This window comes from Pleurodeles waltl, chromosome 3_1, assembly GCF_031143425.1.
Source record: "Pleurodeles waltl isolate 20211129_DDA chromosome 3_1, aPleWal1.hap1.20221129, whole genome shotgun sequence".
NCBI classification, from domain to species: domain Eukaryota; kingdom Metazoa; phylum Chordata; class Amphibia; order Caudata; family Salamandridae; genus Pleurodeles; species Pleurodeles waltl.
In genome coordinates, this window is record NC_090440.1 from 925468071 (window position 1) to 925483156 (window position 15086).

General features: G+C 53.0%; 1 protein-coding gene across 1 annotated transcript in view; it reads right to left on the minus strand.

Moving 5' to 3' along the window:
- RLF (RLF zinc finger) overlaps positions 1–15086 on the minus strand; it is a 281556-nt gene that overhangs the window by 145159 nt on the left and 121311 nt on the right. The window contains exons 4-5 of the mRNA XM_069223919.1: positions 8814–8949; positions 3814–4016 (exon numbers count right to left, since the gene is read on the minus strand). Of these exons, the coding sequence (XP_069080020.1) occupies positions 3814–4016; positions 8814–8949 (339 nt within the window). The remainder of the gene's footprint in view (positions 1–3813; positions 4017–8813; positions 8950–15086) is intronic.

Below are 15086 nucleotides of genomic sequence, written 5' to 3' on the forward strand. Positions count from 1 at the left end.
TGCAGATGTAAGAGTCTGTCCGAAATCTGAAGGAACAGGCTTTAGTTCAAATGTCATGCTGATTCTCAATTGTAAACCTTAGATACTGAACCTGCTGTTTCTTGATGATCATATGGCAATGATTATTCTGAAGATCTAAAGACGTAATCAAAATCAATATCAGCAAGACCTCCAACAACTCAGGAAAGTGAAACTGTAAAAGGTCTACAAGAGGTGAAAGTTAATAAGATCATAAAGATGTGAATCTAATATTAGCATGATGCCTTTTAGTGGACCAATAAGTAACTAGCAAATAACCCCAGACTTCCCTTGTTCACAAGGACTAATTTGAGCAATTCCATAAGAAGTTAGTTTCTGAATCAGCTCCAAGGGTTCTGGAGAGGACTTCTGCCAACCCAGAAGACAAGAAGGTGGCTCTGGGAGTTAGATTCGCAGTGAACCTCCCTTGATGATGTTGGGCACACTCTGATCCTGTGTAATCAGTGTCCATGAGTTTCCACTACAGGGGATGCATTCTCCAGTAAGACTAATAAAACATCTTGAACACCCAATATGAATTCCGCCTGACTTCTTGGAGAGGTGTTTAAACTGTGCATCATGTCAGCTCTTCATGATCTGCACTACTCAGAATCCTAGAAACAGGTATTCTCAATGTCCAAGAAAATTTAGAAATCTGACACCAGTCTAAACACACTTAAAAACCAATGCCTTACTTATTAGGATTTAAATGACAGATGGTAGCTAGGTTGAAAAGCAAAGGCAAACTCTTCAAGGTTGGCTTGGGACAGAACAGCTAGTTCAAGCAGAAAAACAATCACACAATACAAGTCAAAGCTGTGTTATTTTTATAAAAAAGAATTAAATCTATTACATATGGTAAACGTGCACTGGTTTTAAGACATTCTATGACAATGAGTTCTTGAGGTCCTTAAAGTAAATACAATGACCAAAAGGCTGCACTGGTAGAATACCAACCAGGGCAGAAAGTTTGGGTTCTGGAGCCTGTGGCTCCCAGGGCACTTCAGGACAGATGGAGTGGCCCTTACCCAATCATAGAAAAGAAGAGTCAGGTGGTCCTGGTGGACCTGGGCGCTAGCAGGACACCCAAGGGGGTGATCCATGCTAATCACTTGAAACTCCACAATGATAGGGCAGACATAACCATGCTAATGGTTACTGATGAGGATCAGGAAGCAGAGAGTGAATCTCTCCCTGACCTCTTCTAAACTGACCCTAAGGATGGGTCAGTAGATGGAGTTGTCTATTCAGACACCCTCTCTGCCCAACAGCAGACTGACTGCAGGCAAGTCCTACCGCAGTATGCTGGGCTCTTCTCTTTGAACCCTGGGCAGACACAGGAGACAGCTTACCTGTCAAAACCAAAATATACAGTCAGTCTGACCATATCAAAGAGAGCATCAAAGTGAAAGTCCACAGGATGCTGGAGTTAGGGCTAATTGAGCACTCTGACAGTCCCTGGGCTAGCCCAGTGGTCTTAGTCCCCAAACCTCATACCAAAGATGGCAAGTGTGAAATGAGGTTCTGTGTGGACTATAGCGGTCTCAACTATGTCACTAAGACAGAAGCACACCCTATACCCAGAGCAGATTAAATGACTGACAAGTTAGGTGCAGCCAAATTCCTTTGATCCTTCCTAACCCCTGGAGACTGGAACTGTAAGTCGAGTACTTACCTATAAATCGTACTAACTTTTCTTCCCCCAGGAATTGTTTCTGAAAATTGCAGTGTCAACGTTTCATTGCCAATATTTCACTAACTGTTTAATTTATCGGTTTCAAACAGAGTGCTATTGATAAATGTGTAAAATACTAATCAATTGAAGTACTTACCTGCAACTTGAATCTTGTGGTTCTAGAGATAAATTAAGAAAATATATTTTTGCTATATAAAAAACACTGGTCTGGAATTAAGTCTCTGAATGTGTGCTTCTTCTATTGCCTGTGTGTATACAACAAATGCTTTGCTCTACCCTCTGATAAGCCTAACTGCTCTACCACACAAGCACAAAAGAAAGCATAAGCATGATCTACTTTAGCCTCTGTTAAGCCTCTGGGGAACCCCTGGACTCTGTGCACACTGTATCTCATTTTGATGTAGTATATACACAGTCAGCTTCCTGCAATACCAGACAAGGAATTACTGAAGGTAAGTAACTTGTTCATCCGATAAAGACTTCTAACTGCAAATTCCTTACCTTTCAATAGATACCCAAGCAATCCCATTCCTAGAGGTTGGTCTGCGAACCAAGTTCAAATGAGAAAGTCCTGCAGGACTGAATGTGCAAAGCACCCGTGCCTACGAACCTGACTCTCCAGGCAGTGTTGTGTGGTAAATGTGTGCAGGGATGCCCATGTTGCTGCGTGACAGATGTCCAGGACCAGAACACCGCATGCTAACGCAGTGGTCCGGCTTCAGCTTTGGTAGAATGAGCGCACAATTCCTCAGGGGATTATTTTTTGGGCAGTGCTTGGGAGATCTTAATGCAAGGCATAATCCATCTGGAGCTGGTCCGCTTCTGCATGGCTTGACCCTTCTTCGCACCCACACACTCTATGGAGAGTTGGTCATCCATTCAGAACTCTTTTGTATGAACAAGTTAGAACACCAATGCTCTTTTTGTTTCCAGGCACTGGAATCTCTCATCTTCCTTAGAATGATGTGGGGTGGGTAAAAAAATTGGTTTCATTCAAGTCCTCACGTCAGTCCACTTCTTCTTTGTAAGGCTGGTACTCTAAGAGGTCCAGCGACCCCTCTTATTCTTCCCCGAGGACCAGGCAAGCAGAATAGGCCTCACAATCTGAACAAGGAGGCAAAGCTCCTGCCGGCATTGGGTGATGTCCACTTGGCTCCATGCCACGGATGACAATGGGGATGGCGCAGCCGGCATCAAGATCGTCAGCACTGGGACCGACGCTGGGGAAGCTCGAGGTAGTACAACCAGCACAGGTCCAGATCCAGGACTCGATCCCTGAGAGCCCATCAGCGCAGAAGCTCCTGGCGTGGAACCCAATTGGGACACCTCTGACTCCACGGGTCCCTAATGCGCTCCGGCAGGGTCGAACTGCCCAAAAATAAGACACAAGGTCTCATTAAATTATTTTAGTTTGGCAGGGTATGCTCCAGCTCCTGGAAATTCGGGTAGACACAGAGTCAGTCCAGGCGCAGGTTTAGGTGAACGAGGCCTAGAATGACAATCAAGGTGCAGATCCGTCAAGGACACTGCCACAAGACAGGGCTTGAAACCAGTCTTCCTAGACATTTCTCGACACACCAAGAGTGGTCTCAAAAAGAATTTGACAATAAAATCAAAAAAGACCAGTCAAAAAGTGACTGAGGGGTAGCTCTCTTCGGATCAGCGTTGGCTGCAATGGAAAAAAATAAAGGATGTCAGCGCGCCCGGTTAGAACCTATATAGGAACTGCAAAGTAATTTCCAGAGCAGACTACTACCAATGACAAGGGGAGACAATCAACGGCACCTACCGTCATGCAGGGGTACTGCTCACGAAAAATCTTTCTAAACCAGTCTAATGCGTGGGGAGAATTCAAAGATAAGGACTCTGCAGCTAGAAGTGTCTCTCCGATTTTAAGCCTCTTATTTATATATGCATAGTGTAGCCTTTTAATGTCAACATCGGGTCTATTCCTAATTTATTTACTTATTTTTTGCCGTTATACACCATGTTAAAATATTATAACCGAGTTTTTAAAACCATTACCTTTTACAATACATCTGACGAGCAAATCGTTTCTCCCTAGTATACATATTAAAGATAGCACATGTAACACTAACCTCTTTTATTGCATCTTCGTTAGGCAGCATAGTGCACAAACAGGAAATGTAGGATTGTCGGAATGATTCTGCATTTGACGTTTTTGAAGCCTCTGTGCACAATTTTGACAAAACCATTGCTTGTGGTATGCAGTTTGTTTTCATCAAATGTTTTATTCTTAATTCAAGAAATGAAGCTCCCTCTTGTACGATCAGCTCAGCAACTAAAGGAGAAGAAGCAACCTTTGTGATATCATACATTTCCAACAATCTATACTTCAGATACCGAACAAATAGCATCTACGGTATGAACAATGACTAATTCTGGAATTATGTTGGCAAATTTAGAGCAGTGGTTCCCAACCTGTGGTCCAGGGACCCTGGGGGTCCGCGAAGCCTCCTCAGGGGGTCCGCGACTGCTTGAAAAATTAAATAACATTAATAGTTTGGTCCCCAGCTTTCAGTAATGACTCACTGGGAGGACACCCCGGATTCCAAAAATGATTCAGTGGAGGTTCCCGGGTTCCAGTATTCATAAAGTAGGGGTCCACAGAAGTCAAAAGGTTGGGAACCACTGATTTACAGTACGTTCTGAACAGTCTTCTGTTTTTCTAACATCGGAATGGGGCAAGTCAAGACTGTATCCTCAACTGAAAGAAAATAAAGAAAAAAATTACCATTTCAATATTTTCTCCAGCACTACTCATGCTCCAATATAGTGTTCAGGTCACTAAGAGAAAAATGTTCACATTTCAAAATCTTCATAGTCCCAAAAAGTACTGACAATCCAAATAGATTTCCCCTTGGCACTTCTGGAAATGCACTGATTAAATGGGAAAAGCAAGAATATTGTCAGCTGGCTGATTAAAGAAGAGCACTTAAGCGTGCACGTAGCCGCGAAAACTTGTAAATGCGGATAAAAATCACCAAAAACAACTTGATGGGTGCACTCCTGCCGAAAGGAGTCAACAGCAAACCTAGAGTCAACTTCTTTAGCCCCTCAATTATAGTGTTATGATCTACCGTGTTGTAGTCTGCCAACTAGCCCAGTACCATGGTGACGCATACCGAACCTCTGTGGAAATATGACGCAGCTCTTCGCAAATCTATGAAGACTGATTCGGTACTTTGATCTTGCCTAAACCCTGTCGTAAAGAGATCAAATCGTTTTTTAAAGGGTGAGCTGTCGGTATTTTGTAATCTCCCACCCACACAACCTGTGATAAGCAAAGTAGTTAGTAACAAAAGCACTACATTTGCCAGAAAAATACAATTGTGTAAAGCACAAAGTATTATGCCCACCTAGCTCTGCTGTACATAATTAGCAGTAACATGTTCAAACAAACAAAATCTGCTGTTGGAGTGGGAAATGACTAGTAACACTCTAAATGGTCACCATCTTCTATATACTTTCATGTAAACCTAACGCTCATAATGCTGCGCTTCTAAAGATCACCGGGGATGAATTTACACGTACAGCAGCAGCCTCGTAATTTGGGCACGCCCAACAAGAGCTTGCGTCAAACACGACCCAACAGAAAATATTTGCTTTTAAAAGGGTGGGGCACACATTTCTTACAAATCCTTTACAATAATGTATCTAATACCATTTTAGCTATGATTTTATGATACGTTCGGCTGTTCATGATAAGTAAGCTTAAAGAGGAAAATTATGTTGTTTAGACCTGAAAGTATTACAGGCACACTTTAAAGTATACTCTCTTGCTTCACCACGTTGGCTCCACAACGTACTGCAGTGGGATGGGCCCAATGATCTTACAGTATTGAATAAACAAAATTTTGCACACGTTACTGCGGCATGGTGTTGATTTTCTAATGGAAAAGGGCAGTTACTATCAATCTGCTCTTCCAAGTGAAACAGTCATGTATAAGTGTACGCTCTCACACACCTTATTATGCAAAGCTGAGATTTACTAGGGAAAGCAGTGTAGTGAGTATTAGAAAATATATCTGTTTTAGATCTACAATTGGATGCGATAGGGTAGGATCCCTGCCATTCACAGTTCCTACCACTGTCACTTTGCAAAATGGTTAAATAGAAAAACAATGGACAATTTTGAATAGTAAAATATGAGAGAACTGTGTTATTATACTGAACTGAGAGTACTAGAATTTTTCCCTTTACGTTGAGAATATTTTAAACCAAAGGTAACATCGTTTTTTTCTCCTTTTAAGAGCTCCTTATCTTAATCATCGTTGGGTTGGCTGTGTTCTGCTCTCCAACAGCTCGTCGTTCTTTTTAATAGTCTTCTATAAAACATCAGCCCAGATTTGCACTACATTTTATAACATCTAGCTGTAATTTGGCATCACCTATTATCTACACGATCTTGATCCATATGTCAGCTAACTAAATGTAGGTCAGGCAATAGTATTAGAGGGGTGCAGACCACAAAAGCCCTTGAATTGACTAGTGTAACCTGAAATCTGTCAAACAATGATGCTTTGAGACAGTGTGAAAATTAAGAGGCGTAAGCTAGCCACCAGATCTCACAAAAGGGATCAAAGGGCTATAAAATCCATAAAAAGACCAAGAAGAACCTAAGACCAGATTGTATCAATCAGGAAGGAACTATGATGACTATAGACGCCTTCTGCCTCCCCAGTTGGAGTACACATTGTGGACTCATCGAGAAGAGAAAAAAAATCATGAAGCCTTATTCTGAGATTAATCTCGAGAAACACACCTACTGTTAGAGTCCAGATCTGGTTCCCAACTGCAGAGTGGAGGAGGATGGGAAGCAAATAGGTCAGCTTTTACTTCTTTGAACAGTCCCCTAACTTTCTAAATGGACCACCTGAGTTGACTGTGATCTGCACTCCAACAGTTCATTGTTCTTTACGACATATTGTGCTATAAAAGATCAGATGAGAAATGTACAGAGATGTGCACTACATTCAAAACCATCAAGATGTAATTTGGCATCACCCATTATTTACATCAACTTGCTTCATAAACCCGCAAACTAAATGCAAATTAGACATCAGTCTTGGAGGGGAGCATCCCACGTAAACCCTGGGATGGACTAGCATAATCAGAAATCTTTCAAAGTGATAGTTTGAAGTACTGGTTTGATTAGGTAGTAAAATGGAGCCACATTTCAAATAAGGAATCAAAAGGCTGGAAAATCCACAGGAAGGTGAAAGAAGTTAAACAAACTTGTATTAACCAAGAAGGAGAGCTTAGGGCTTTGAAATCAGCCTGCCTTCGCAGTTAAGAGTATACATTGAGAAACCACTAAGAAGAGAAAAAACTTGAAGGCCTGATTCTAACATCAATTTTGAGAAACAAATTTACTGTTAGAGACTCCAGCTCAGGCTTCAAATGGCAAAATGGAGGAAACTGTCTTGCCAAATGGAAATAATAAGCACTGGCAGAGGGCTTTCCATTTAATAAGCCAACTCATACAATCTGTACAGTGTGTGTTATCTATTGTGTATGGATTCATGTATCTAGGGCAAGGGAGGCATTGTTTCCTGTACAATACTGTGATGAACAATATTGTGATTAAAAGGAGGTTGGCATGGAGTCACAGGTCACATACACGGATTCCATTTTTTTTGCATAATATCTAACACTGATTTAAATGCATGACAAGCGTTTGATGGGGCAAATGGTGAGTGGTGTTTTCCCTGATGGTTTTTGACAAGTCAACTGTTTCGACTGATATAGGGTGTCATAGGGTCTGGCACTTTAAGGGGTGGGGTGCCCTTGGCTCTTCAGACTGATGTGGCAATTGGGTTGGCACATTTGAATGTGCAGTAGGTGAGTAGAGATTAACATGTAACAGTTCCAGTGGAAGTTCTAGTATTTGCTTTGAAGGCTGCTCAGTATTTTGTCAGACTACTGCTGTAGTTAGTATGCTTCGTTGATGGTGCCATCAGTCATGTTGTTAGGGCTTCGAGAAGAGTAAAGGTTTGAGCTATACCATCTTTGTCAAGCAAGGAAAATGAAATACATTAGTTGTACTGTAGTTAAAGATTTCAGTTACTGACTCACTCTGATTGTACTGAGGACCTCTTACACAGTTATGAAATGCTAAGAGTGCCTGAGATGTTTCATCAGACAACACTCTAAAATCAATATCACAATATGTTCCCGAAAGCCATAATAACCTCCTTTTACAAAGTATGCACCCAACCTCTTCAAAAGCATTGGAAAGCTTTGTTATTACTTGTAGAGTCAGTATTCAAAAATTAATGTAGCACAGGTGGCTACAAAGTCTTGACAGTGTACGTTTAGCAGCAGCATCTACATCCAACTTGTTCTGATAGGTGCAATTTCCAGCCCTCTGAGGACTTGTGCAATGACATTAGGCTGTTCAAAACTAGAAAAGGTAGTTTTGTTCCACAAGCTACTTAAAATACTGTCTCAAATCACTGTGATTCTACCTCAAGATTTCTATTTAGTCTAAAGACTAATAACAATTAGTCTGATGAAAAAATGGGATCAAAAGATCACAGTCAAAGAATGAATCCACATTTATACAATAACTGAGTTTGCTTGAAGAGACCACTGCAGGATGAGTGATCATGAAGTATCAAAGGAAAGCAGAGATTAAGCCACTGCAAGCAGGAAGAACTCAAACATTCAAAGCAAAAAGATTTGTGGAACAACAACGTCTTTCCTAAGCACTGGCTCAACAAGCTCTTTGTCAGTAATGGGTAGAATACTATGATAAAGGTTCACAAGAAAAGGAGGAGCGCCATGTGAGTGGTTGCACAGAGCAGGTGTACTCTAGATCTTCTGACGATACCACCAATGGAAGGCTGCCAATTTTAAATAGAACTGAAATTTGTCATTAAAACTAAACATACTACCGTAAATGAAAAATGTATTACCTTTAACCTATTTTCAAAAAGTCCAGTTAGCCATCAAGATGTCATAATGCAACACACATGAGAGACATTTGAAATAACCAAGCAAGAAATGTTACCAGTTGAAATATTGCTTAAAAAAAAAAAAAAGCAATCATCTTCTGCAAGGTATTCATCCTCACCTTCCTCTGGCTCTACCTTTTGCTGAGTTATAATTTTAACAACAACTGGACTTTTCCATACTCCGCCTTCTTTGGTGACATCAACCAATGTTTGAAGGTTAGTGTGTCCAAACCCTGATAGAGCACCATGAGAAGCCTACAACAGAAGAAAATTATTTAAAATTACTGTAAATTACTAATGATCATACCTGTTCACATGAGGAACTAGAGTGCCAGGTCAACCTGCAGCATCACAATACATTTACTGTGCTGGCAAACCAAACAATGTTTTTCTACATTGTAGGCCACTCCCATATGTATGGACACTTAAACAACAAATACATTATTTAATCCTAACAATCCCCACAAAAATGGATATGAAGAAGCAGCAATAAAATGTTTTGGTTCTAATGAAAGCACCACCTTTCATCTGTGCACAGATGTCCTTCCCAAAAACCACCAACAGAACCAAGACTGACCCTTCCCAAAAATATTCTTCAAGTGTGCAGTCCTCCTGTAAACAAAGGTCCTGTCACAGAAAAGCCACATCTGATATGAGCAGGCACGGATTCTCTTAAAAATGCCCATATTCTCTCACATACACTAACTTTGTTTTCAAACATGGAATAAAATACCTTTCGCCATACAGATTCACTAACTCCCCAACAATGTCTCATGAATATAAACATATAAAAAAAAAAAAATCTCCTTTCTCTAACAAATCTAGAACTTCAACCTCTGAGAAAAGTTTTTAGTCTCTCATGACTTCCTGTATCATATTCTCGTTTGTGCAAATAACTTCCCAAAGTAAACATACCAAATAATTGTGGAGAGAAAGAAGGGACAGAGGGGAGAGGACGGATCGGCAGGTGGGGGGGGGTTAAGAAAATTTTTTGGGGGGAAAGAGAAAAAAAAGAATTTGGAGGGGGGACGGGGGAATCACCTCGTGAGGAATCTGCTGGAGGGCGAGAGAGAATAAAAATAGGGGGGGTGGGGGAATCGTCAGACCCACTTCCCTCGCGCGGGGGTGTGTCGTCAGACCCACTTCCCTCGCGCGGGGGGGGGTGTGTCGTCAGACCCACTTCCCTCGCGCGGGGGGGGGGGGGGTGTGTCGTCAGACCCACTTCCCTCGCGTGCGGGGGGTGGGGGGGGGGTGTGTCGTCAGACCCACTTCCCTCGCGTGCGGGGGGTGGGGGGGGGGGGTGTGTCGTCAGACCCACTTCCCTTGCGCGGAGGGGGGGGGTGTGTCGTCAGACCCACTTCCCTCGCGCGGGGGGGGGGTGTGTCGTCAGACCCACTTCCCTCGCGCGGGGGGGGGGGGGTCGTCAGACCCACTTGCCTCGCGGGGGGGGGGGGTCGTCAGACCCACTTGCCTCGCGGGGGGGGGGGTCGTCAGACCCACTTGCCTCGCGGGGGGGGGGGGTCGTCAGACCCACTTGCCTCGCGGGGGGGGGGGGGTCGTCAGACCCACTTGCCTCGCGGGGGGGGGGGGGTCGTCAGACCCACTTGCCTCGCGGGGTGGGGGAGGGTCGTCAGACCCACTTGCCTCGCGCGGGGGGGGGGGGTCGTCAGACCCACTTGCCTCGCGCGGGGGGGGGGGGGGGGTCGTCAGACCCACTTGCCTCGCGCGGGGGGGGGGGGGGGGTCGTCAGACCAACTTGCCTCGCGCGGGGGGGGGGGGGGTCGTCAGACCCACTTGCCTCGCGCGGGGGGGGGGGGGGGGTCGTCAGACCCACTTGCCTCGCGCGGGGGGGGGGGGGGGTCGTCAGACCCACTTGCCTCGCGCGGGGGGGGGGGGGGGTCGTCAGACCCACTTGCCTCGCGCGGGGGGGGGGGGGGGTCGTCAGACCCACTTGCCTCGCGCGGGGGGGGGGGGTCGTCAGACCCACTTGCCTCGCGCGGGGGGGGTCGTCAGACCCACTTGCCTCGCGCGGGGGGGGGGGTCGTCAGACCCACTTGCCTCGCGCGGGGGGGGGGGGGTCGTCAGACCCACTTGCCTCGCGCGGGGGGGGGGGGGTCGTCAGACCCACTTGCCTCGCGCGGGGGGGGGGGGGGTCGTCAGACCCACTTGCCTCGCGCGGGGGGGGGGGGGGTCGTCAGACCCACTTGCCTCGCGCGGGGGGGGGGGGGGTCGTCAGACCCACTTGCCTCGCGCGGGGGGGGGGGGGGGTCGTCAGACCCACTTGCCTCGCGCGGGGGGGGGGGGGGGTCGTCAGACCCACTTGCCTCGCGCGGGGGGGGGGGGGTCGTCAGACCCACTTGCCTCGCGCGGGGGGGGGTCGTCAGACCCACTTGCCTCGCGCGGGGGGGGTCGTCAGACCCACTTGCCTCGCGCGGGGGGGGGGGGGGTCGTCAGACCCACTTGCCTCGCGCGGGGGGGGTCGTCAGACCCACTTGCCTCGCGCGGGGGGGGGTCGTCAGACCCACTTGCCTCGCGCGGGGGGGGGGGGGGGTCGTCAGACCCACTTGCCTCGCGCGGGGGGGGGTCGTCAGACCCACTTGCCTCGCGCGGGGGGGGTCGTCAGACCCACTTGCCTCGCGCGGGGGGGGGGGGGTCGTCAGACCCACTTGCCTCGCGCGGGGGGGGGGGGTCGTCAGACCCACTTGCCTCGCGCGGGGGGGGGGGGGGTCGTCAGACCCACTTGCCTCGCGCGGGGGGGGGGGGGTCGTCAGACCCACTTGCCTCGCGCGGGGGGGGGGGGGTCGTCAGACCCACTTGCCTCGCGCGGGGGGGGGGGGGTCGTCAGACCCACTTGCCTCGCGCGGGGGGGGGGGGGGGTCGTCAGACCCACTTGCCTCGCGCGGGGGGGGAGGGGTCGTCAGACCCACTTGCCTCGCGCGGGGGGGGGGGGGGTCGTCAGACCCACTTGCCTCGCGCGTGGGGGAGGGTCGTCAGACCCACTTGCCTCGCGCGTGGGGGAGGGTCGTCAGACCCACTTGCCTCGCGCGTGGGGGAGGGTCGTCAGACCCACTTGCCTCGCGCGGGGGGGGGGGGTCGTCAGACCCACTTGCCTCGCGCGGGGGGGGGGGGTCGTCAGACCCACTTGCCTCGCGCGGGGGGGGGGGGGGTCGTCAGACCCACTTGCCTCGCGCGGGGGGGGGGGGGTCGTCAGACCCACTTGCCTCGCGCGGGGGGGGGGGGGGGTCGTCAGACCCACTTGCCTCGCGCGGGGGGGGGGGGGGGGTCGTCAGACCCACTTGCCTCGCGCGGGGGGGGGGGGGGTCGTCAGACCCACTTGCCTCGCGCGGGGGGGGGGAGGGTCGTCAGACCCACTTGCCTCGCGCGGGGGGGGGGAGGGTCGTCAGACCCACTTGCCTCGCGCGGGGGGGGGGAGGGTCGTCAGACCCACTTGCCTCGCGCGGGGGGGGGGGAGGGTCGTCAGACCCACTTGCCTCGCGCGGGGGGGGGGAGGGTCGTCAGACCCACTTGCCTCGCGCGGGGGGGGGGGAGGGTCGTCAGACCCACTTGCCTCGCGCGGGGGGGGGGGGGTCGTCAGACCCACTTGCCTCGCGCGGGGGGGGGGGGGGTCGTCAGACCCACTTGCCTCGCGCGGGGGGGGGGGGGGGTCGTCAGACCCACTTGCCTCGCGCGGGGGGGGGGGGGGTCGTCAGACCCACTTGCCTCGCGCGGGGGGGGGGGGGTCGTCAGACCCACTTGCCTCGCGCGGGGGGGGGGGGGGTCGTCAGACCCACTTGCCTCGCGCGGGGGGGGGGGGGGTCGTCAGACCCACTTGCCTCGCGCGTGGGGGAGGGTCGTCAGACCCACTTGCCTCGCGCGTGGGGGAGGGTCGTCAGACCCACTTGCCTCGCGCGTGGGGGAGGGTCGTCAGACCCACTTGCCTCGCGCGTGGGGGAGGGTCGTCAGACCCACTTGCCTCGCGCGTGGGGGAGGGTCGTCAGACCCACTTGCCTCGCGCGTGGGGGAGGGTCGTCAGACCCACTTGCCTCGCGCGTGGGGGAGGGTCGTCAGACCCACTTGCCTCGCGCGTGGGGGAGGGTCGTCAGACCCACTTGCCTCGCGCGTGGGGGAGGGTCGTCAGACCCACTTGCCTCGCGCGTGGGGGAGGGTCGTCAGACCCACTTGCCTCGCGCGTGGGGGAGGGTCGTCAGACCCACTTGCCTCGCGCGTGGGGGAGGGTCGTCAGACCCACTTGCCTCGCGCGTGGGGGAGGGTCGTCAGACCCACTTGCCTCGCGCGTGGGGGAGGGTCGTCAGACCCACTTGCCTCGCGCGTGGGGGAGGGTCGTCAGACCCACTTGCCTCGCGCGTGGGGGAGGGTCGTCAGACCCACTTGCCTCGCGCGTGGGGGAGGGTCGTCAGACCCACTTGCCTCGCGCGTGGGGGAGGGTCGTCAGACCCACTTGCCTCGCGCGTGGGGGAGGGTCGTCAGACCCACTTGCCTCGCGCGTGGGGGAGGGTCGTCAGACCCACTTGCCTCGCGCGTGGGGGAGGGTCGTCAGACCCACTTGCCTCGCGCGTGGGGGAGGGTCGTCAGACCCACTTGCCTCGCGCGTGGGGGAGGGTCGTCAGACCCACTTGCCTCGCGCGTGGGGGAGGGTCGTCAGACCCACTTGCCTCGCGCGTGGGGGAGGGTCGTCAGACCCACTTGCCTCGCGCGTGGGGGAGGGTCGTCAGACCCACTTGCCTCGCGCGTGGGGGAGGGTCGTCAGACCCACTTGCCTCGCGCGTGGGGGAGGGTCGTCAGACCCACTTGCCTCGCGCGTGGGGGAGGGTCGTCAGACCCACTTGCCTCGCGCGTGGGGGAGGGTCGTCAGACCCACTTGCCTCGCGCGTGGGGGAGGGTCGTCAGACCCACTTGCCTCGCGCGTGGGGGAGGGTCGTCAGACCCACTTGCCTCGCGCGTGGGGGAGGGTCGTCAGACCCACTTGCCTCGCGCGTGGGGGAGGGTCGTCAGACCCACTTGCCTCGCGCGTGGGGGAGGGTCGTCAGACCCACTTGCCTCGCGCGTGGGGGAGGGTCGTCAGACCCACTTGCCTCGCGCGTGGGGGAGGGTCGTCAGACCCACTTGCCTCGCGCGTGGGGGAGGGTCGTCAGACCCACTTGCCTCGCGCGTGGGGGAGGGTCGTCAGACCCACTTGCCTCGCGCGTGGGGGAGGGTCGTCAGACCCACTTGCCTCGCGCGTGGGGGAGGGTCGTCAGACCCACTTGCCTCGCGCGTGGGGGAGGGTCGTCAGACCCACTTGCCTCGCGCGTGGGGGAGGGTCGTCAGACCCACTTGCCTCGCGCGTGGGGGAGGGTCGTCAGACCCACTTGCCTCGCGCGTGGGGGAGGGGTTCTGTCGTCAGACCCACTTGCCTCGCGCGGGGGGGGGGGGTGTCGTCAGACCCACTTGCCTCGCGCGGGGGGGGGGGGTGTCGTCAGACCCACTTGCCTCGCGCGGGGGGGGGGGGTGTCGTCAGACCCACTTGCCTCGCGCGGGGGGGGGGGGGGTGTCGTCAGACCCACTTGCCTCGCGCGGGGGGGGGGGGGTGTCGTCAGACCCACTTGCCTCGCGCCGGGGGGGGGGGGGTGTCGTCAGACCCACTTGCCTCGCGCGGGGGGGGGGGGGTGTCGTCAGACCCACTTGCCTCGCGCGGGGGGGGGGGGGGGGTCGTCAGACCCACTTGCCTCGCGCGGGGGGGGGGGGGGGTCGTCAGACCCACTTGCCTCGCGCGGGGGGGGGGGGGTGTCGTCAGACCCACTTGCCTCGCGCGGGGGGCGGGTGTCGTCGACCCACTTCCCTCGCGCGGGGGGTGGGGCGGGGGTGTCCGTCAGACCCACTTGCCTCGCGCGGGGGGGGGGGGGGGTGTCGTCAGACCCACTTCCCTCGCGCGGGGGGGGGGGGTGTCGTCAGACCCACTTCCCTCGCGCGGGGGGTGGGGGGGGTCGTCAGACCCACTTCCCTCGCGCGGGGGGTGGGCGGGGTGTCGTCAGACCCACTTCCCTCGCCGCGGGGGGTGGGGCGGGGGTGTCGTCAGACCCACTTCCCTCGCGCGGGGGGGTGGGCGGGGTGTCGTCAGACCCACTTCCCTCGCGCGGGGGGGTGGGCGGGGGTGTCGTCAGACCCACTTCCCTCGCGCGGGGGGTGGGCGGGGTGTCGTCAGACCCACTTCCCGTCGCGCGGGGGGTGGGCGGGGTGTCGTCAGACCCACTTCCCTCGCGCGGGGGGGTGGCTGGTGGTTGTCGTCAGACCCACTTCCTCGTCGCGGGGGGGGGCTGGGGCGGGGGGTGTCGGTCAGACCCACTTCCCTCGCGCGTGGGTGTGGGGGGGGGTGTCGTCAGACCCACTTCCCT